Source organism: Geotrypetes seraphini, chromosome 4 (assembly GCF_902459505.1).
Source record: "Geotrypetes seraphini chromosome 4, aGeoSer1.1, whole genome shotgun sequence".
Classification (NCBI taxonomy): Eukaryota; Metazoa; Chordata; class Amphibia; order Gymnophiona; family Dermophiidae; genus Geotrypetes; species Geotrypetes seraphini.
The window spans coordinates 177,954,281-177,977,472 of record NC_047087.1 but is presented as its reverse complement, the minus strand read 5'-3'; the positions used below and the strand labels follow the sequence as shown (position 1 = coordinate 177,977,472).

The 23,192-nt window shown below is 43.8% G+C and overlaps 1 protein-coding gene across 3 annotated transcripts in view; it reads right to left on the bottom strand.

Moving 5' to 3' along the window:
* PRSS54 (serine protease 54) overlaps positions 1-23,192 on the bottom strand; it is an 85,309-nt gene that overhangs the window by 16,856 nt on the left and 45,261 nt on the right. For all 3 annotated transcript variants that reach the window (XM_033942881.1, XM_033942882.1, XM_033942883.1), the window contains exons 4-5: positions 13,235-13,500; positions 9,488-9,615 (exon numbers count right to left, since the gene is read on the bottom strand). In XM_033942881.1, coding sequence (XP_033798772.1) covers positions 9,488-9,615; positions 13,235-13,500 — 394 coding nt within the window. The remainder of the gene's footprint in view (positions 1-9,487; positions 9,616-13,234; positions 13,501-23,192) is intronic.

Here is a 23,192-nt window from a genome sequence, read left to right as displayed (position 1 = left end):
AGGGCTATAGCCCATCAAGTCTGCCCACTCTACTGACCCACCCCATTAAGTCTGAGTACTAATGACCTAGTTCCTTAACTCGACCCTCGTAAGGATCCTACTAGGGCATCCCATTTATTTTTAAAGTCAATAACGCTGGTGGCCTTGATCACCTGCTCTGGAAGCTTGTTCCAGTGATCTACAACCCTTTCTGTGAAGAAATACTTCCTTATGTCACTATCGAATTTCCCTCCTCTGAGTTTGAATGGATGTCCCCTTGTGACCGAGGGGGTCCCCTGAGAAAGAAGATGTCTTCTTCCACCTCGACACGTCCCGTGATGTATTTAAATGTCTCAATCATGTCCCCCCTCTCCCTGCGCTCCTCTAGAGTGTAGAGCTGCAATTTGTTTAGTCTTTCTTTGTACGAGAGACCCTTGAGCCCCGAGATCATCCTAGTGGCCATCCGCTGAACCGACTCAACTTTAAGCACGTCTTTACGGTAATGTGGCCTCCAGAATTGCACACAGTATTCCAGATGAGGTCTCACCATGGTTCTGTACAGTGGCATTATGACTTCAGATTTGCGGCTAACGAAGCTTCTATTGATACATCCCATAAGTTGCCTTGCTTTGGATGAGGCCTTCTCTACTTGTTTGGCGGCCTTCATGTCTGCACTGATGATTATTCCCAAGTCTCTTTCTTCTGAAGTCCTAGCTAGTGTTTCTCCATTTAAGGTGTAAGGTTTGCATGGATTTCTGCTACCGAGATGCATAACCTTACATTTCTTGGCGTTGAAGCCCAGCTGCCATGTCGAGGACCAGTTTTCCAACGTAAGCAGATCCTGCGTCATACTATCCTGCAGATTGCTTTCACTTTCTATATTACATAGTTTGGCGTCATCAGCGAATAGAGTTACTTTACCCTGAAGCCCTTGGGTCAAGTCTCTTATGAATATGTTAAAAAGGAGTGGACCCAGGACCGAGCCCTGTGGCACTCCGCTGGTCACCTCCGATGTCTCAGAGAGGGTGCCGTTGACCATCACCCTCTGATGTCTTCCACTCAGCCAATCTTTGACCCATGCAATTAGTGTCTCACCTAACCCCATTGATTTCATCTTGTTTAATAGTCTACGGTGTGGGACGCTGTCGAAAGCTTTACTGAAGTCTAAGTACACTATGTCCAGAGACTCTCCCGAGTCCAGCTTTCCTGTTACCCAATCAAAGAAGCTGATAAGATTGGATTGGCATGACCTACCCTTAGTGAATCCATGTTGACTAGGATCCCTTAGATTCCCCTCATCCAAAATCGTGTCTAATTTACATTTAAGTAGTGTTTCCATGAGTTTACACACTATTGATGTGAGACTCACTGGTCTGTAATTTGCAGCCTCCGCTCTGCAACCCTTTTTGTGCAGAGGAACGACGTTAGCTGTTTTCCAGTCCAGGGGGACTCTCCCTGTACTTAGGGAGATAATTGGCTTAATCGGTGTTGATAATTGGCAATTAACACCTCATAATTAATGCTAATTGGGACTAACTAAAAGTTTACATGCCCAATTCAGAAAGTGTAATTCTGTAAAAAGTATGTGCTAGTTGCACTGCATGAATTTGAAAAAGGGTCATAGTCAGCGGCAGATTGTGGGTGTTCCTAAAAGTTAGGCGCATTGTTATAGAATATGCTCGATGCACGCATAACTTAGGCACAGACATTTAGACCTGGTTTTAGCTGCCAAAATGCCTGTGCCTAAGTTATTGATTGTGCACCCGTGCTAAGTGCGATTCTATAAAAGGTATAGAATCAGGCCCTTAGAAACATAGAAACATAGAAAGATGACGGCAGAAAAGGGCTATAGCCCATCAAGTCTGCCCACTCTACTGACCCACCCCATTAAGTCTGAGTACTAATGACCTAGTTCCTTAACTCGACCCTCGTAAGGATCCTACTAGGGCATCCCATTTATTTTTAAAGTCAATAACGCTGGTGGCCTTGATCACCTGCTCTGGAAGCTTGTTCCAGTGATCTACAACCCTTTCTGTGAAGAAATACTTCCTTATGTCACTATCGAATTTCCCTCCTCTGAGTTTGAATGGATGTCCCCTTGTGACCGAGGGGGTCCCCTGAGAAAGAAGATGTCTTCTTCCACCTCGACACGTCCCGTGATGTATTTAAATGTCTCAATCATGTCCCCCCTCTCCCTGCGCTCCTCTAGAGTGTAGAGCTGCAATTTGTTTAGTCTTTCTTTGTACGAGAGACCCTTGAGCCCCGAGATCATCCTAGTGGCCATCCGCTGAACCGACTCAACTTTAAGCACGTCTTTACGGTAATGTGGCCTCCAGAATTGCACACAGTATTCCAGATGAGGTCTCACCATGGTTCTGTACAGTGGCATTATGACTTCAGATTTGCGGCTAACGAAGCTTCTATTGATACATCCCATAAGTTGCCTTGCTTTGGATGAGGCCTTCTCTACTTGTTTGGCGGCCTTCATGTCTGCACTGATGATTATTCCCAAGTCTCTTTCTTCTGAAGTCCTAGCTAGTGTTTCTCCATTTAAGGTGTAAGGTTTGCATGGATTTCTGCTACCGAGATGCATAACCTTACATTTCTTGGCGTTGAAGCCCAGCTGCCATGTCGAGGACCAGTTTTCCAACGTAAGCAGATCCTGCGTCATACTATCCTGCAGATTGCTTTCACTTTCTATATTACATAGTTTGGCGTCATCAGCGAATAGAGTTACTTTACCCTGAAGCCCTTGGGTCAAGTCTCTTATGAATATGTTAAAAAGGAGTGGACCCAGGACCGAGCCCTGTGGCACTCCGCTGGTCACCTCCGATGTCTCAGAGAGGGTGCCGTTGACCATCACCCTCTGATGTCTTCCACTCAGCCAATCTTTGACCCATGCAATTAGTGTCTCACCTAACCCCATTGATTTCATCTTGTTTAATAGTCTACGGTGTGGGACGCTGTCGAAAGCTTTACTGAAGTCTAAGTACACTATGTCCAGAGACTCTCCCGAGTCCAGCTTTCCTGTTACCCAATCAAAGAAGCTGATAAGATTGGATTGGCATGACCTACCCTTAGTGAATCCATGTTGACTAGGATCCCTTAGATTCCCCTCATCCAAAATCGTGTCTAATTTACATTTAAGTAGTGTTTCCATGAGTTTACACACTATTGATGTGAGACTCACTGGTCTGTAATTTGCAGCCTCCGCTCTGCAACCCTTTTTGTGCAGAGGAACGACGTTAGCTGTTTTCCAGTCCAGGGGGACTCTCCCTGTACTTAGGGAGAGATTGAAGAGCATGGTTAATGGTTCCGCCAGGACATCGCACAGCTCCCTGAGAACTCGTGGGTGCAATTTGTCTGGTCCCATGGCTTTGCTTACCTTGAGTCTTGACAGTTCGCTGTAAACATCAGCTGGTGAGAACCCAAGATTCTGAAATGGGTCTTCCTTGCTTGGCTTTGCTTCCAGCTGTGGCCCGTGTCCAGGTGCCTCGCAGGTAAAGACTGAGCAGAAGTAATCGTTAAGTAGTTTGGCTTTTTCGGAATCTGTTTCCACATAAATCCCATCTGCTGTTCTAAGACGTACTATCCCATTTGTGTTCTTCTGCCTGTCACTAATATACCTGAAGAAGGATTTGTCCCCTTTCTTAATGTTCTTTGCTAGAGTTTCTTCCACTCGAAGTTTGGCCTCCCTGACTGCTGTTTTGACCGCTGCAGACCTTGTCTTGTATTCAATTTTAGCTTCTTTCTCCCCGGTGCGTTTGTATGAAAGAAATGTTCTTTTCTTGTCCTTGACTAGGTGTGAGATCTCATCAGTGAACCAACGGGGTTTTTTCTTTCTTTGTTGTTTATTTACCGATTTTATGTAGCGGATAGTTGCTTCGTGTAGTGTCCTTTTCAGTGTTGACCACATAGCTTCCACATCATCCGTTGTTTCTTGAGCCTGTAGCGTCTGATGGACGAAATCACCCATGCTTGCGAAGTCAGTGCCCTGGAAATTGAGTACCTTCGTTTTTGTTTGTGATCTAGGGAAGCCCTTTCTAAGGTTGAACCATACCATGTTATGGTCACTGGTTGCCAGCGTTTCTCCCACCAAGACTTCCGTGACGCTTTCCCCGTTCGTAAGTATCAGGTCCAGGATGGCCTGGGCCCTAGTGGGCTCTAGTACCATTTGTTTGAGCTGTACTCCCTTCATGGATGTTAATATCCTCTTGCTACTACAAGTTGTTGCTGAGAATGTGTTCCAGTCTACATCAGGCATGTTGAAGTCCCCTAACAGGACAACGTCCCCCCGTAAGGTAATATTCTCAATGTCTTCAATTAATTCATTGTCTTTGTCCTCCGATTGTCTTGGAGGTCTGTATACCACACCGAGGTATAGGCATTTCTCTCCGCCTCTGGCCAGGTTTACCCAGATGGATTCCCCAGTGTACTTGACATCTGTGATCCTAGTTGTCTTGATGTTCTCTTTGATGTAAAGCGCTACCCCACCTCCCAACTTACCCTCTCTATCTTGGCGAAGCAGGTTATATCCTGGTATAGTTATATCCCACCCTTAGTGTGTATATGCAAGGGGGTATCCATGTGGAGGATCATGGATGGGGCACGGATACGGTTTCCACACTAGATTCACTAAGCTCACCGATCGTGTCCTGACCAGTTTGCGAGTGTTCCCCGACCCAATCCGATCCGCCTATACAAATGAGGGGAAAGGGCAGCAATTCACTAAACAGAAGCAGAAACACCAATTGGGCTTGCTGATCCAAAATGAAGCGACTGCTGATGACTAGTCGCTTACTGTCTCTGCCGACTCTCCTGCTCTCTGCCGCCCTGTGAGCCTGTGGTTTGAACCTGCGGGTTAAAAGTGTGTTCAGTTCCATAATCTTGGCTAAAGCGTGTTCTGTTCCATTGAAATGTCCACTCAAGTAAACTGCAGCCACCCCTCCCCCTTTGATTTGATCTTGCTTGTGTGGAGAGCAAGTGCATGCGCGGATCACATCTATAGCCAACGAGGATGGTCTGCGAATGCGTCTCGATTGCTCTACAGCGATCTGTGTAATCGCTGTAGGGCGTGCCTCCAATCACAACATTTGTATGCAGAGTCTGTTGTGAATCAGTCGCCCGGCAAGACTCGGCCACGGATTGCCCAAAGACCGTGAGTTTAGTGAATCTAGGCCTGTTATGTGATAAGTACTGCTTTTAGGTGTATGCATTAATGCCTGAACACAATCACGAAAGTTTCAAAACCTTGTTAAAAACCTTTCTGTTTAACAATGCTTTCGAGCAATGATTTATAAATAAGAGACTAGGTGGAGACAAAACTGAAATAGAGGCACAAATCAGTTTTCTTAATTTTAAATTACTTTCTTCTTTGCTTTTACTAATGACATTATAGTTCCTTCTCTTTCTATCATTCTATTTATTATCATTTATTAATTTGTTGTAAACTGCATAGATGTTACTCCATTGTGGTATATCAAATGATAAATAAACTTGGAAACTTGGGCATGGCATAAGTAGCTGTACTTAATTATAGGGGCATAGATGCCAATTTACATTAGTATTCCATATAGAATCTGGGCACCTATATGCTGTTATAGCATTAGAGTAATAGCCCGCAAACTTTCTTGAGTTGTAGCACATGAAATGTAGTGGCTGCGGCTTGAGGCATCCAGAAGTGCTTGGACATCACCGTGATGTCATCACGTTGACATCTGTACATGCACGAAGGTCCTCCAGATGGGCCCTGAGACGCCAGAAAGGGGTGCCAGCAGGGAAGAGAGCCAGAGAGAAGAAAAGGCACTGGCATCAGCTGATTGCCTATAGCAGGGGTGCCCACACTTTTTAGGCTTGCGAGCTACTTTTCAAATGACCAAGTCAAAATGATCTACCAACAATAAAATTTAAAAAAACACAAAGCACACGGTACGCAGAGAAAATGTTAATTATCATTTATATTCTGCGGGTTTTCAAAGAGGTCAAGGCAGATGACTTTATGCAATGTCACCTCAGTAACAACTATACAAAAATAGACAAATATACCCCCTCCCTTTTTACTAAACCACAATAGCGGTGAATGCTCTGCACTGCTCTTGATGCTCATAGGCCCCCTGCGCTAAAAACCGCTATTGCGGTTTAGTAAAAGGGGGCCATAGTACAAAATATAGACAGCGGATATAAATTCTCAAAACGGACACATTTTTGATCACTAAATTGAAAATAAAATCATTTTTCCTACCTTTGTTGTCTGGTGATTTCATGAGTCTCTGGTAGCATTTTCTTCTGCTGACTGTGCATCCAATATTTCTTCCCTTTTTTCAGCCTCCTGTATGCTTCCTCTCCTCCAGACCTCATTCCCTCCCCCAACTTTTTCTTCCTCTCTTCCTGCCCCATCCCCTTTCTTTGCTTCTTTCTCTCTCCATGCCCTCTTTCTTTCTTTCTGTCTCCCTGTCTTTCTCTCTCCGTGCCCCCTTTCTGTCTGTCTCCCTGTCTTTCTTTCTGTCTTCATGCTCCCCCCTTTCTTTCTTTCTCCCTGCCTTCCACCACCATTGTGGAACAGGCCACTGCCGCCGCCATCGGGGAACAGGCTGCTGCAGTAAAGAGGACACTAAAGTGCCGGGCTGACCAACCTTCTCCACCCGACGTCAATTCTAAAGTCAGAGAGGAAGTTCTGGGCCAGCCAGGCAGCGATTGGCTGGCCCGGAACTTCCTCTCCGATGTCAGAATTGACATTGGGTGAGGAAGGTTGGTCGGCCCAGTGCTTAGCGTCCTCTTTACAGAGTCTGGAAGCAGGTAGAACGTAAGGCAACATGAGTCTATCACAGAGCCAGGGATGGGCTCCACGATTGACTTGCATTGCCTTCGCGATCTACTGGTCAATCGCGATTGACCTTTTGGGCATCCCTGGTCTACAGGATGTGTCTCACCATGAAAGGCAGGTCCTGTAGGCAGTCAGCCAGCACCAGCGCCTCTCCTCCTCCCCAGTGTGCTGTAGCACACCTGAAATCTAAGGAGGCACACTAGTGTGTGATACGCTACATTAGAGGGAAATTCTATGCCTGGCGCCTAATCTTAGGCACCGGTAGGTGCACTACCAGCACTTAAGTTAATTTGGACATGCCGTTTGAAATGGCAATTAACATTAAATTTAAAGCGCCTATCGGTGCCTAAACATAAGGTACCGGAATCATGCCTAATGCCACTATAGGCATAGCTAACGTCAGAAGTAGAGTTAGGCACTATAAACTGCCTACGTAGATGCGATTCACAGCAAAGATAGGCATTGGAAATGTAAGCCTTGAAATCTCTGGCCTACATTTCCAGCACCTATCCTTCCTGGAGGCACGATTCTCTAAATGGCGCTGTGGTGTGATTGACGACAGCTTTTTAGGTAGCTGCCATTATTGGCACCGTTTAGAGAATCTGCACCTTAGTGCTTTTGACACCCAGTTGTACAGTTGCCCTTATATGTATAAGTGCCAGCATTTATAAAAAGAAGGTGCTGAGTGATGTTAACATCTCTTCTTTTGTATACAGTATATTTGTAAAATTGCTGCAAAAATATGTGTATTTGATGGCATTTTTATAAGTAGTTTTCAAAAGGCTCTGCCTTCAGCAGAGCCTTTTGTAAACTACAGAAAAAATGTGAATATTCTGGCATGGACATTTTAGTTCCTTTGTTAGACCCCTATGCAAAATGGAGCTTTACATATCTGACTTTCCTTCCATATCACAATGAAGGATCATTTGTGCTTATTCCATTCTTTCTTCAATTCTCTTATTTTGCTCCACCACTTTCACTAGGAGATCATTTCCATGCAACCACCTTTCCCACAACTGTTTTCTCGTATTACTTTTCAGTTTTTTCTCTACTGCAACATGGTTTAATTTTTGTGTGTTATTACATTACTTTACACGATGATTTATATTCTGCCTCCACCCCAAATAGTTCATGGCGGATTACAAAAAGAAACATTTCACTACGAAGAATCTCAGTTAAACAATCATAACAAGAAAGATCACTCTGACCCTCAAACATTTATTACATTAATAAGTAGAAATTTTTTTTAAAAATAAATGTGTTTATAGCAGTCTCCTAAATATTAAGCAATTACCCTCAGCTCTTATATAAAAAGGGAGTTTATTCCAAACCAAAGGTGCCTGCTAGAAAAAAAGACATGTTTTATCTGCTTTGGACAGGGAAACAATGTATAACACAGATGGCCTACCCTACCTAACTTTAAAACTATTACATCCTTAGATAGGATGGGGACAACCCATACATAATTTTTAAAACCATTTTACAAAATTTAAAATGGATTTGAGCAATTACTGGAAGCCAATGCAGTCTTTTCATATAAGGTATAATCCTATCATATTTGGGTATAGAGAATATCAGCCTTATGGCAACATTCTCTATTGTCTGCAACCTTTTTAAAGGGGTGTTTGGAGCAGTCTAAATATACTATATTGCAGAAATCAATCTGGCATAACACAATAGACTGCACCACGGAAATAAATGTGATTCCTCAAAATATTTACAGATCACCCTCTTCTTAACATATCAAAGATTTTTCTTAGAACCAATTTGATTTGTTCCATAGAAAGAAGATTATCTAGTTGCACTCCTAAAACTCTTTTACTCATCATGGAAAGTACTACTCCCTATAAAACCTGCATATGTGGCTGAACTGCTGGCTTGAAGAACCAACGTGTGCTGCTATCCAAGCCTCCACACTATCGAGAGCTAATTTTAAAACACTCAAATCCTTTAAATCATCATTTCACAAGGGGCACAAGTATGCTAAAGCATCCAACGCTTCCCCTAGTGATGCATTATTATATTAAATAACAAAGGTGATAAGGGTGAACCTTGAGGGACACCACAATCTAGATTCCATCTATAAGACAATAGGCCATTCATTATAACTTTGTATGAGCAATGGGTCAGGAAGCCATTGATCCAATTTAAGATCTGCCCTGTAATTCCCCACTCCATAACAATTTGTTTAAACAAGATGTGGTCAACCAGGTCTTTGAGATCTTTGAATGCTCTTGCATTTGTCTCTCTTCTATTTTAGTTTATTTCTGTTTCTCTAAAATGTCATGATCATTTTGAATTCTAATCTTATATACAAAGGAGTTGGTAATTTTCTGAATTCTAATCCTGTCCTCTAATATGCTTGCAAACTGATTAGTAATTTGTTCTATATATTTCCATGTACTGAAGTTAATTGGTTTAAAGTTTCTTTGGTCCTATTTTTCCATTTTTTCCCTTCAGATTCCTTCCTGGCAACACTGCCTTTCTGACACTGCTAAACCCAGTGTTAGACAGCAGGGAAGGTCAGTCACATACGTGGGAATTTTATATCATACAGTTTCTGCGGAAACTGTATGATATAAGATTCCCACGTATGTGACTGACCTTCCCTGTTGTCTAACACTGGGTTTAGCAGTGTCAGAAAGGCAGTGTTGCCAGGAAAGAATAGGCTACAATTATACTTACCACTGATCCCTCTGTGTCATCAGAATCCCGATGACTGCAGCATTCCATTGCCATCGTTCTTCTCAGGGGACAAGGACTGATGTCCACCACAGACAGCGTCTGCCATTGGCTCTTGGCTGGGCTACCTTCTGTCTAAGCCAGGTAAATAACCATAAGAAGTTTTCAGTTCCGTATACTTAGTAAGAAATACAATTTCTTAATGAGTAAAATAAGATAGGTTTACATTCTCTTGAGGTACTGAAAGTAACTACCTTGGGAATGTCTACTGTGCGATGCTACCATATCACCCAAGAGAGAAGAAAGAACTTTCCTGGCATCTTTGAAGCAAAAATGTTTAAAAGCAGGCTAACTAGAAAAAACTACTAATTAAAAAAAACATGCATTGTGACACGACAGCATACCACTATTTATAAAGCAGTAAGGCACTAAAGTGATTTCAAGAAAGCATATGAGAGCTCTGACAGGAAATGAGCTCATGGAAATTCTTGGGGTATAGCCCTTTAGAGTCTCTCAGTCTCTCTCCGTGTGCTGGAACTATCCTTTTCAGCATCCTTTTCCACTTAGGATGAGTGGACAGCTCACAGGTGGCTTTGCAGGATCACATATGCAAATGAGCTCTTTCCCACTGCTGAAGCTTCCCTCTGCTGGCCAGTGACAGAAACCTCACCCTGTCACATTTAGTAACTACCCCCAAAGTTTGTTCATAATAATCGTATCACTTATAAAATACTTCTATTGACTTTTAAAGTCTTATCGAAAGATGAACCTCTTTATGTGACATGTTTGCTAAATCTCGTATACCGTTGAGAACATGTAGATCAGAAAATTAGAAATGTCTTATATTTCCATCTTATCGAGAAATAGTCCAGGAACATATTAGGGCTACTACATTTCCTGGAAAGGGCCCACAACTTTGGAATTCCATACCATTAGCACTTCAATTAAAAGGAACAAAATCTGAATTAAAAACATAAATTTTTTTCTGACGCTTATGAAAATAAATAGTGACAATTTGGTACTTGAAGGACTCCTGTTAAACACAAGAAGACTTGATTTCATGTGTATATCACTCTAAGATTTTAGAGACTGAGACGCCAGAAGTTTTTGACCCTTGGAGTGGGATAGTAAGATTTGAATAAACTTGGGTCCTCTGCCGCAGTCAGCTCAGCTGATCATAGCAGGGGTATTTCCCTCCCTTGATCAGCTGAAATGGCAGGACTTTCCAAAGCACAGCTTTAGGGAGTCCTGCCTGATCAGCTGATCAGTGATTCTCTTACCATGATCAGCTGATGGCAAGGGATCCCTGTGCAAAGACAGGTGGCCGAGCTGCCTATCTTTGCGATCAGGCTAAGGCCCGATTCGCTAACCGGCGCTGGTGACATGGGTGCAGGTTAGAGAATCAGGGGTAATTAGGCGTCAGTTTAATTCCGTGATTCTGCATAGGACACCAGTATGCGATTCTCAGCTGCTTCTTAGGTGGCCGCTGAGACTGGGGTCCTATACAGAGTCAGGCCCTAAAAAGGCAATTCTATAATATGGTGCCTCAAGGCCAAATGCTGAGCGCCAATTCTATAATGGCACCCTGGTGCTAAGATCCCATTACAAAATAGTAAAGTAACTTGGCATCAATGCGCCTATATTTAGGCACATCCACTTATGCCAGGTCTATGGCAAGCTTAAGTTGGCATGCCTAAATGCGCTATGCAGTGCATGCAACTTATAGCATTCCATAAGTTGAATGCATAAGTAAAGATGCCCATGCTCCACCCACATATACATCCCTCTTGGAGTCGCACACTAATGTACTTATGTGCTACCTTATAGGCACACAAGATGTGCACAACTACACACATGCATTTATAGAATTGCCCTGCCCATGTGTGCAAAAACGGACTATAATTTAGGTGAGAGTAGAATGGTGTCCCATTGAAGGAGGATAATGTGAAATCTGAGTGATGAATGGGATTTAGACAGGTTAAGTGTGACGGGTGAGGAGGTGATAGTAAAGGAAGAGATGAATGTGTTTGGGAGTATGTTTAGACCAGGGGTAGGGCACTCCGGTCCTCGAGAGCCGTATTCCAGTCGGGTTTTCAGGATTTCCCCAATGAATATGCATTGGGAGCAGTGCATGCAAATAGATCTCATGCATATTCATTGAGGAAATCCTGAAAACCCGACTGGAATACGGCTCTCGAGGACCAGAGTTCTCTACCACTGGTTTAGACAGTTCTCTGCCTATGGAAAGCCAAATACTGAAGACAATACAGGTTGGGTACATACAGTTGAGAATTTTACATAGCTTGAAACCACTGCTGCAAGGTTATGCTTTTCGTACGGTAGTGCAGGAGCTAATTTTAAGTACAGTGGATTATTGTAACGCACTGTATCTGGGGGTTGCAAAGGTGAAGTTGAGGGCATTGCAGTTACTTCTAAATTCAGCAGCACGATAACCAGTTTGGCCAGAGTAGCCCATATAACGCCGATTCTTAAACGACTACATTGGTTACCGATCCAGCACAGGGTGCAATACAAGGTATTGTCAATAGTTCATCAGGTTGTGTACCATGTCTTTCCTGTTATACTGAAGGAGTGGTTTGTAATTTACCGCCCACAAAGAAGTCTGAGGTCTGAAAAACAGCATGCAATTAAATTTCTATACAAGTCAGTCTATCGTACATTCAAGGATTGGAGATGCTATGGTGTCAGTAGGGGGGTGTGTGTGTCAAGATTTGGAATAGTTTGACTGGAGCCTGATATGTTTTCAGTGATGGCTCCGCAACTTTGAAACACTTTGCCTCAGCATGTAAGAGAGGAAAATGATCTTAGCTGTTTTAAAAGTAACTTAATGAGTTTCCTTTTTAAAGATGCTTTTAATCTTTAAATTATGTTCAAATTTTATACTAGTTTCCCTTCAGGTTTCTACTTTTCCCTCCCTAATGTACTTTCCATCTATGGTTCTTTTCTGTACTTTAAAGCATTGAATAGTAGTTCTTGTGTATTGATTAGTCTGTAAGTCTGTCGGTCTAACCCACAGGTGTCAAAGTCGGTCCTCGAGGGCCGGAATCCAGTCGGGTTTTCAGGATTTCCCCAATGAATATGCATGAGATCTATGTGCATGCACTGCTTTCAATGCATATTCATTGGGGAAATCCTGAAAACCCGACTGGATTACGGCCCTCGAGGAGGGACTTTGACACCCCTGGTCTAACCCATCATTTTTAAATTTTAAATGGTATGTCTAAATATATGTTTATATTTTTTTTATTAATATTAATGTTGTAACTTGCTTAGTAAATCTAAATAAGTGACTCATCAAATTAAAATAAAACTTGAAACCTTGTGGTTTTGTGTACCCAGACGAAACTATTGAAAACCTATTTGTTTGTCAATGCATTTATGTAATGGAATGCGAATGTGATCAGGAAGTAAAGCCGTGTGCATGGTTAAGGATTTGATTTATGCCTTTTGATGTTATTTTATGAAGTGTAGGATTTGTTTTAATAATAATTGTTTGTCAAATTATGTAAACCATGTAGGTTATATGTATTATATAAAATTTTTAAAATAAATAAACACTGCAAAATCATCCAGATGATCACTGTTAGCCCTTCCATATTTAATCTGCAAAGGGGAAGTAGAATACAGTCTATGTCTAAGGTGATCTTGCTTCTGCAAGGCCCTTCAAAGCTACAGGAGCAGCAAAACACAATTAGGCATTTCTTCTCTTTGCATGGTATTACCCCTTACCCGCATAAAGCTGTCTTCTCCCAGAGACCTGGCAATTCACTAGTGCTTCTGATGTCACACTCCTACCAGAGAAGCAGATAGGCTGGACATAGTCTGAGAAACTGATGGCTGTAATAGTCTTCAAAATGGCAATATTATGGTCCATTGTGATTTCATTAAAATCCTCATGAATGATGACAGTGTCTATCATATATTGTTGATACCGTTTTTCCACTTCACTTTCTTTTTTCAGCTCAGTTAGACCAACTACAGCCATAGTTTTTTTCCTAAAGTGAAAAAGGAGAAACTGGAATCAGACAAACTGTATATGATGAAAGTCTAAAATCTCGGTAGAGGTGGAAGAGGATAAGAACCAGTCAGGGCTAGGAGTTGAAAGCAGCCTCAAAAAAGTGAGCTTTTAGCTTGGATTTAAATACTGCTAGAGATGGAGCTTGACGTATTGACTCAGGCAGTCTGTTTCAGGCATACGGTGTAGCAAGATAGAAAGGATGGACTGTAGAGTTGGCAGTGGAGGAGAAAGGTATGGATAAGATGAATTAAACAAATGAACAGAGTTCATGGGGGAGCATAGGAGAAGAAGTCTGAGATCTGAAAAACAGCATGCAATTAAATTCCTATAAAAGTCAGTATATCATACATTCAAGGACTAGAGATGCTGGGGTATCAGTAGGGTGTGTGTGTCAAGATTTGGAATAGCTTGACTGGAACCTTGTAGTTTTGTGTACCCAGACGAAACTATTGAAAACCTATCTGTCAACACATTTATGTAATGGAGTGTGAATACATCTGTAAGTCAGTAAGAGGAGTGTGAACTGTATATGGAAATGGATCTTGAGCCAATGAAGTGACTTGAAGAGAGGGGTAATGTGAGTATGGCAGCTCTGATGGAATATAAGTCGTGCTGCAAAAGTTTGAATGGATTGAAGGGGAGAGAGATGGTTGAGTGGAAGACCTGAGAGAAGCAAGTTGCAGTAATCTAAGCGAGAGGTGATGAGAATGTGGATAAGGGTTTTGGTAGTATACTCAGAAAGGAGAGGTTGGATTTTGGTTATATTATAGAGGAAGAAGGAGACAGGCGTTAGCGGTTTGTTGGATCTGAGTGGAGAAGGGAGAGGAGTCAAAGATGACCCCAAGGTTGTGAGCTGACAAGACAGGGAGAGTGTTGTCCACAGAAACAGAGAATGTGGGAAGGGGGAGGAGGGTTTAGGTGGAAAGATAAGGAGCTTGGCCTTAGCCCTATTCGGTTTTAGATGGTGATGGGACATCTAGGTGGCAATATTGGACAGGCAGGCTGAGACTCAGGGCTGGATTCCTCTAGAGATAACTGGTGTGGAGAAGTAGATCTGGGAGTCGTTAGCATAGAGGTGATACTGAAAACCATGGGAGGAGATCAGTGCATCAAGGGAATAAGTATAGATGGAGAAAAGGAGAGGTCCCAAGACAGAGCCTTGAGGTACACTGATTGATAATGGGATAGCAGTGGAGGAGGATTCACCATTGCATACACTGAAAATGTGATGGGAGAAGTGAGAAGAAATCCAGGAGAGAACAGAGCCCTGGAATCCCAGTGAGGACAGTGTATTAAGGAGTAGATTATGATCAAGTGTCAAAAGCAGCAGCTCGCTCGAGAAGGATGAGGATAGAGTAGAGGCCTTTGGATCTGGCCAAGGACAGGTTAATGGAGACTTTAGCAAGGGCAGTTTCAGTGGAGTGCAGTAGGTGAAAGCATAGCTTGGGATGAAAGGAAGTCCAGGCAACGGCAGTGGACTGCACATTCAAATAGTTTGGATACAAAGGGGAGAAGGGAGATGGGGTGATAGTTGGAGGGGCTAGTGAGGGTTTTTAGAGAAGGGGTGTAACTATGGAAGGGCACCAAAATACCCAGCATCTGATCTCACCTGGTAGCCAGGTTAAGTTTTTTCTTCCTGTCCACCCCCCACAATCTTGGTCTGGTCTCTTCTTCACTCTTTGCCCTCCCTGTGGGTCCAGCACTGCTCCCTCACCTCTCTGCCTCCTATGGTCCTGTAAAGTTTACGTTGGTCACTGGCGGCTGCATCATAATAGGATGCCTTCTGCCAGCCCCTCTTTCCTCTGTGTGTCCTGCCTTTTCTGATGCAATTTCCTGCAGGTGACATGCAGCAGAGGGAAGACCCAGGGGCTGGCTGAAGGCAGCCTCTCATGCTGTTGCTGCTTTACAGAACTGCAGGGATGGGGGGTGAGAGGTGAGGGAGAAGTGCTGGACCTGCAGGGAGGGAAACGGGTGCTGCCAAAGCAAGATGGCTCAGGGTGCCACTATTCATTCAGCCAGCCTAGAACTAATGCCTATAAAACCCAGCATTCTGTCTCCGAAAATGGCCACGCTGGGTCACTTCAAAGTACTTGGCAGAGGCCAATAGCAAAAAGTTGTTCCAAATTGCTTTTGCTACAAGGATTGAAAAGAGTGCCAGTGAGAGATACCTGAAATATAGTACTTCTTTTGGAACAAGGGATGTAAGCAGATGCATGATGGCTGAGCTCCCCGATACCCCCTTGAAACAAAATTCAGTGGCACAATACTGGCAAAAATGTCATGGTATTAGGTGGAGATAATGCTGAGGAGACCAAAGTCAAAAACAGAGAAAGCAATTAAGGAAATGCATGCATACGAGAAGAAAATCAAACTGCTGTGTGTTAGCCGCAACCGCTGCACCAGCAACTCGCACAGCATGCCAAACAAAAGTAATGCAGACATGCTAGAAGGTAAAATTGAGCTGAGCACCAATATTTTCCTGAAAGACATGAAAAATTGCAATGTAGGCAGGTAAGTGAAAACCTGATTCTAATCTTACTCTTGGGGACACCTCCTCAAACCGTATGTAAAGAGGCTCATTTTCAAAGCACTTAGACACACTAAGTACCATTTGTGTGTCTAAATGCTTTGAAAATGAGCCACAAAATCACATATGAACAAGCTGCTGCAGGTAATGCTAGCTCAAGGAGTTATATAATAATAATAATAATAATAATAACTTGATTCTTATATCCCGCCTGTAATCTTGCGACTTCTAGGCGGTTTACAATAAACTAAACTGTAAATACAATCAAGAGAAGTTTTACATACAGCGAATTAGAGAGTATAGCGGTTTACAATAAAGAAACTGTAAATACAATCAAGAGAAGTTTTTCATACAGCGAATTAGAGAGTATAGCGGAGACTTGAAAACATGTGGAGCAGTGCTTCAGACCCACTTCCTGCAAGTCTGGATCTAATAAGAATGTTATGTAGATGAGGTTACGAGTATTACCATGTTTTTCAAGCTTTCACAGCAGTGCTTCATGGGACTGAATCAGGCAGTTCACTTTCCTTTTCCTTTGGGGCAGGGTTGGTTAGCAGGCAACTGAACTGTATGCTGTGCCTTGGTGCGCTTTCCTTGGCTGTGGCAGCTATTTTCCTTCCCCCACTTGTGAATTGGGTTCAGCTCTGATCTTTATCAAGGGGAGGTATGACCTCTCTTCGATGCGTTTCCCTGCAGGGATCTCTGGGAGGTTGTTGGCATTTCTTGCTTGGTGGTTTGTCTGGAGGGGTGGGGGGAATACATTGCTCCCTATACAGAGGCATCATTACCTCCTTTTTCCTGACAACCATTCCTGTCTCTAAGTACCCAAGCATCCTTCCAGCATTTGCCATCACCTTTTCTACCTGTTTCACCATCATATGATCATCATATATAAATACCCTCAAGCCCTGCTCTTCTTTCATGAACATAAAAACTTCCACTGTCACTGTACACCTTCCTCACCATCCAGTCTGCCGATCCCACAACATCTGCTATCTCCTCCTCTCCCTAAGAGATCCCATGTCTGCCCCATGCTATCCTATGCATGACTCTGCATTTTTTTAGATTTGGGTCATTCCATGTCAAGTGGTCTAGGCCTCTCCACCTGACCATCTCAGAAGTTGATGAAAATTTTAGTGGAAGTACAATAGGACATACAATACGTGCAAAGTCTTAAAGCTGGATCTCAACTTCTTCCAAAGTTAGGGGTCTCATTATTGGGGCCATTTTTTTTCATTCCATGGAAGATAGTGCCAAAATGTCAACTTTGGGTTCAGGTTGTGGAAAGGATAGTTGCTAGACCAAACTAAGAGTCATATTTCTAGTATAACTGTTTGTGATGAATCTAAATATAACACTCAATCATTGGTGCATTCTTTGGTGTATCACTGGTGGATCACAAAGATGATGAAAAAGCTTGTCATGGAATGTATAGGCAAATATTTGATACAACATAGCTCCTGAATAGAAAGCACAATAGGGCTCAAGATTTTAGGAACTGAACGAGATACTGTCCCAGTAGCTTCGTTTGTTAAGGAGGCTGAGAGATTATCTTACAATGAATAATTTTTGCACTGTGATCAGTATATTATTGACTCCGGTGTTTGATTACTGTAATTCACTTTATCTTGGATTGCCCAAGTATGTGATTCATGCTTTACTACTTGTACAAAATTCTGCCGCACAGATCATTGTATGAGCCTCTAAATATGATCATAACACCTATTTTGCATAATTTACATAGGTTGCCCATTGCTTCGCATATTGAGTTTAAGACATTATGTCTGATCTTTAAAGTACTGAATGATAAGAGTCCAGTTGTTTTGAGCTCACTATTTCATTTTTACCAGCCAAAGTGAGCTTTGCATTCTGTGAATCAGATGCGGCTTGAAATTCCATCTGTGAACTTGGTGAGACTAGCAAGAATTCAGCAGTCCATGGTGATGGTGCAAGGTGTGCTGCTATAGCATTCTTTATCCATTGAGATCAAGCAGGCTTCTAGTGTGCTCGTCAGCGCTCAGCTCCTCCATTCTTTTCCTTTTAATGGTGACACAAATCAGTAGGCCGCCCGCGGGAGTTGGAAACCCGCCCAGCGGGCACGCTGCAAAAACAGGCGAGGAACCTAGCAGAACCGAGTCACGGAGGCCTGCAAGAGAAACAGGTCCCTCCGCCACACTCGCTATTATTCATCAAAACAACAGCGCCGCCATCTTGCATGCACGTCACGTGACCTCGTCCTGAGCCAACTATAACTCTGGTGACTCCTCCCCCATCTGCATCAGCACCTTCCTGCCTTGCACTCCCCCTCCCCCCTCATCTATATCAGTGCTATAGACCAGGTGTAAGTAGTTGCTGCTAAATATAGGCACATAAAGGTGGACTTCTACATTCTAGAAAGGAATTTGGGCACGATCCCTAGATGCATGCGCAACTTAATTGGCTAGTGAGATTCTAATATGCAATAACTGGCTACTAACAACCAATTATTGATACCGACTGGAACACGTTTGATCAATTCTCTGGCCGATTCTGGCCGAGCGCTCGACGGCACTACCAAGTTTGCATGCAAACTCGACCGATTAATTGCTCAATGAGCGATTGACACATGTGCAGAGCCCTAACAGCAGTGACAGAGGAAGCAGCCTCCTGTCACTGCTGTTAGGGCTTCTTTTTTTAATGGCATAGATGCTGTGTGTGTGTTACACATTCACAATCTGCCCCATTACAATAAAAGTAAAAAAGCCCCATGCGCTGATGGCCTTCCCCAATGACCCCACCCCCCCAAAACCAGCACCGTGACCCCCCATGGCAGTGACAACCATGGGAGGAGCGGCAGCAAAAATGGCAGGAGGTATGTCTCCTCCCTCCTGCCTGGCCGAATACCCCACACCATACCCCCACCCGGTCCTGGACCCCCAGCACCACTGACCCCCCAAACATTCCCTACCCTCTCCCCTTCTAAAAAAAAAAAAAAAAAAAAAAAGGCAAGATGGATGCCCACTCCCTCCTGCCACCGGATACTCCCCCGAACCCCCCTCCCCTCCCCCCCAGTACCTTTGTTAAACATTAGGAGCTGGAGGGAAGCACAGTCCTTTCAACTCCAAGTCCTGCATGTCAAAAATGGCGGGCCTTCACCCTCTCCAGTGCACCATGCGATGCATGGGGAGGAGCCCAAGGCCCTGATTCGCTCAGATGCCTAAGACCTCTGTATCCCATGTGATGCACAGGGAGGGGCCTAAGGTCTGACGTCTGAGCAAATCAGGAGCTTAGGCCCCTCCCCATACATCACATGGGATACAAAGGGAGAAGGCTCTGATTGGCTCAGACACCTAAGGCCCTTTCTCTCTTCATTTCCCTTTAATTCTAGTCCCCCTTCCCCTTAGGTTAGGACCCTCCAATTCCTTCCACAATGTTCTGCTATACACACACACACGCATACTCTGTGACTCCCTAAAGAATCCAGTGTCTTAAGTGTCTACTGCTCTGTAGCAGAGGCATTCTTTGGGGGGAGGGGGGTCACATATATATAATTTACTCATCTGAAAGCAATGATATAACAGGATATCTACAGGAGGGTGTTCGGTAGGAGCCTACTTTCCTTGACAGAAAACTAGGCATATATATCATAGCATCTAGATACAAGCATTTAGGCCAGTTAGAGCTGGGGTAAATGCTGGAGGTACTGATATAACTTGCCAAAGTTATGCTTGTAAGGAGGAGTCCTGCCCTCTGTGTACACTCCCTTGCAAACATGTGCTATCCAAGATACATGTATATTCAGTGGCGGGTAGTGACATTTATGGCAAGTGATTCAGTATGTGAGCTAAACCAGGGATGAACAACTATGATCCATGCCAAGTCAGGTTTCAGGATTTTCACAATAAATATGTATATGATCTAATTGCATACAATGGAGGTGGTGTATGCATATTCATTAGAGAAATCTGAAAACCTGACATGATTGAGGCTCTCTAGGACTGAGGTTGGACACTCCTGTAATCAACGTTAGTGCAATAAGTACCTTTAACCAAGGTAAATGTGCTCACTGTTAATGTGCTCAATGATGTCAAGTCTTTGTCTCTTTCAGAGCATCACTTATAACATTTGCTACTTCTCCTTTTGATGTCTATATCACTACCACCTTTCTAAAATCTATCCTTCACAGTTATACACAGATTGGTATTATATAGTGTAGAACTGCAGATTCTCTCCATAAACAGTAGTAGTAGTAGTACCTGGAGAGTAGAGAATGATGTCCTCATCTCTGCCCAGTCAGCTTTGTCCCAGTCTTCATCCTGTCCCCACAAACTCTGTCCCCATCCCTGCTTTGCCCCCACAAACTCAGTCTGGAGGGAAGGTTTGGGCTGGAGGGAAGGGCACAGGAGAAGGTTGGAGATGAATGTAAGGGAGAGAGAGGTGCTTGACCTATGGAAGGGAGAGCTGAAACTGAAGAAAGTTTCCCTCCAGCTCCAACCTCCCTCCCGTGCCCTTCCCTCCAGCTCCAACATTCCTTCTGTGCCATTTCCTCCAACCCCAGCCCTTTCCTTCTGCCCCAGCATCTGTTTTGTCTTGCATTTCCTCCCTCTCTTCCTCAGAACTGATGGCTCCAGCTCCTCCCCTCATGGATCGGGGGGGTGGGGGTCCTGTCCCCTCTTCATTGTGGATCCAGCGGGTCCAGCCTGCCTCCCTTCCTCCCTGCTGCTGGCAAATACCTTGTAGAAGAGTAAGCTGATCTCTCAATGGTGCTCATGGCCTTCCTGCTGCTGGGCTCCTCCTATGATGCAACATCCTGTCTTTACGAAAAGAGGAAGTTGCATCATAAGGAGGCGCCCGGCAGAGGGAAGAATGCGAACACCGTTCAGCAGGCCTGTGTAGGTATTAACTTGCTCTTCTACAAGGTATATGCCAGCAGCAGGGAGGGAGGGAAGCTGGCTGAACCCGCCAGGCCAGCAAGTGAGCATGACCCATGAGTGTGGAGGGCTAGAGCTGTGAGGGGATGGATGGTTGAAGCCCTGAGGGGCATAGGGATGGTGGGGAGCTGTGATCGTGGGGGGTTCCCTGCAGGTTCAAAGCCTATTAACACTCCTATTGGGATGGGGTGTTGGGGAGTCAGGAATGTTTGAAGGTTTAGGGAGTGTCAGGTGGGGTGTTTGGGGTTAGAAGGGTTCATGGTAGAATGTCAGGGGATTGAGAAGGCCTGGCGGCATAAGGGAATGAGCATCCTTCCTGCCGATCTTGGATTTGGGGGGTTTTAGGCAGGAGGAAGTGTACATCCCTCCTGCCGATCTCGGAGGTGCGTGTCAAGAGGGTCCTCTGATGCAGCCAGTTCAGCTGATCGTGGCAGGGGTATTTCCCCCCCCCAATCAGCTGAGCCAGCAGGACTCCCAAAGCTGCAGTTTCAGGGAGTCCTGCCAGCTTAGCTGATTGGGGATATCCATGCGGGAATCAGCTGATGGCAAGGGATCCCTTGGCAAAGATAGGCAGTTAAGCCACCTATCTTTGTGATCAGGCAGGCACGATTTTCTAACTGGTGCCGGTTAGAGAATTATGGGGGGAGGGGAGGGTGGTAAGACACCTGTCCTTTCAGGTAGACTTGATTCTGCATAGGACACTGGTACGCGATTCTCCACTGCTTCTTAGGTGACTGCCGAGATCGGCATCCTATACAGCATCAGGCCCTAAGTGTCCTTTTAATAAGAATATCCAAATAGCTTATTTTACTCGGATGATATTGCATCTGAAATGATAAATTTGGGGTCCTAGTGTTTAGTTAATTATAGAACAAATTCAGGTCTTCTACACTTAACTTTCCATAATAAAAAATGTCATCAATGTATCTTTTATAGAAACATATATTGGTTTTAAATGTATGATCAGAGAGATAGGTATCTTCAAAGGAAGCCGCAGATTTCTAGTGCCATTGTGGCACTCATTGCAGTATCCTTTATTTGTTGGTAAAATACTTTTTCAGATATAAAATAATTCTTTGTCAAGGCAATGGTGGCTAAAGTTAAAATCAGATGGTTGGGAATATGCCGGTTGTCATTGGTTTATTGAAATCAGGCTATGTGACTTATATGCATGGGGGTGCATTTTCAATAGTGTGTCTAAGTCCGACTTTGGAAGTATCATGCAAGATGTCCATATATTGGGGTTGGGTTAGGGTTAGGGTTAGGGCTTTTCAAAACTGCTAGATGTCTAACTTTTTTTTTTTTTTTTTTTAAATGACCTATTTGGATGTCTTGGCTCCTAAGGATGTCTAACTTTTATGGCCATTTTCAAATACAAAATTGTCCATGTTCAAAATGTCTTAATCCTGACCATTTGGATGTGGGAGGGGCCAGCATAGTAATGGACATCCCAATAGAGCAGTGTGGCTGTTTAGAAGGCACTGCTATGAACTTCACATAAACGGTGTCAGATGGATATCCCACCATAACCCCCTTATAATTTATGGTGAGCTCCTCCAAAACTTACTATACACCTGTGTACGACCCCAATAGCCCTTATGGTTGCAGGTGGCATCTATATGGAAGTATAGTAGGGTTTGGGGGAGTTTTGGTGGGCTCATACTTAATACCATAGATATGGTTAGAGTGCCTTATGGGCCTGGGTCCTTCTCTCTATAGCTCAATAGCCCACTCACCAGGCTACTTAAGACACCTGTGTGTTGCTCTACTAGGCTTCTCCATACCAGATGCTGTTGTTTTAGAGACAGTTATATACATTTTTGTTCTCATTATTATGTAGTGGAAGGGGGGTCAGTGAATACTGGGAGAGTGTGGGGGTGTCTTACCTTAATGCATGCAGTGGTTCTCTGGTCAGTTTGGGCACCTTTGTGGCACTTAGATGCTTCAAAAACAGGTCTAGCTCCGAATGTCTAAGTTCTGTCCAGGACGTCTTACAAAATGTTCGATTATCACTGCAAGACATCCAAGTCTAACCTGCCCTTATGCACATTCCAAGCTCACCCATAACATGCCTCGAGTTCTGGATGCACAGGGGCTAGGACATCATGCAGGACGTCCAGAAAGGCACTTGGACATCCTGGTGATTAGGACATCTAAGTGCCAATTTTAGGACACTTTTTGGATGTTTATATTTTTTTTATTATGAGCCTCATAGTACATGTTGTGACAGGG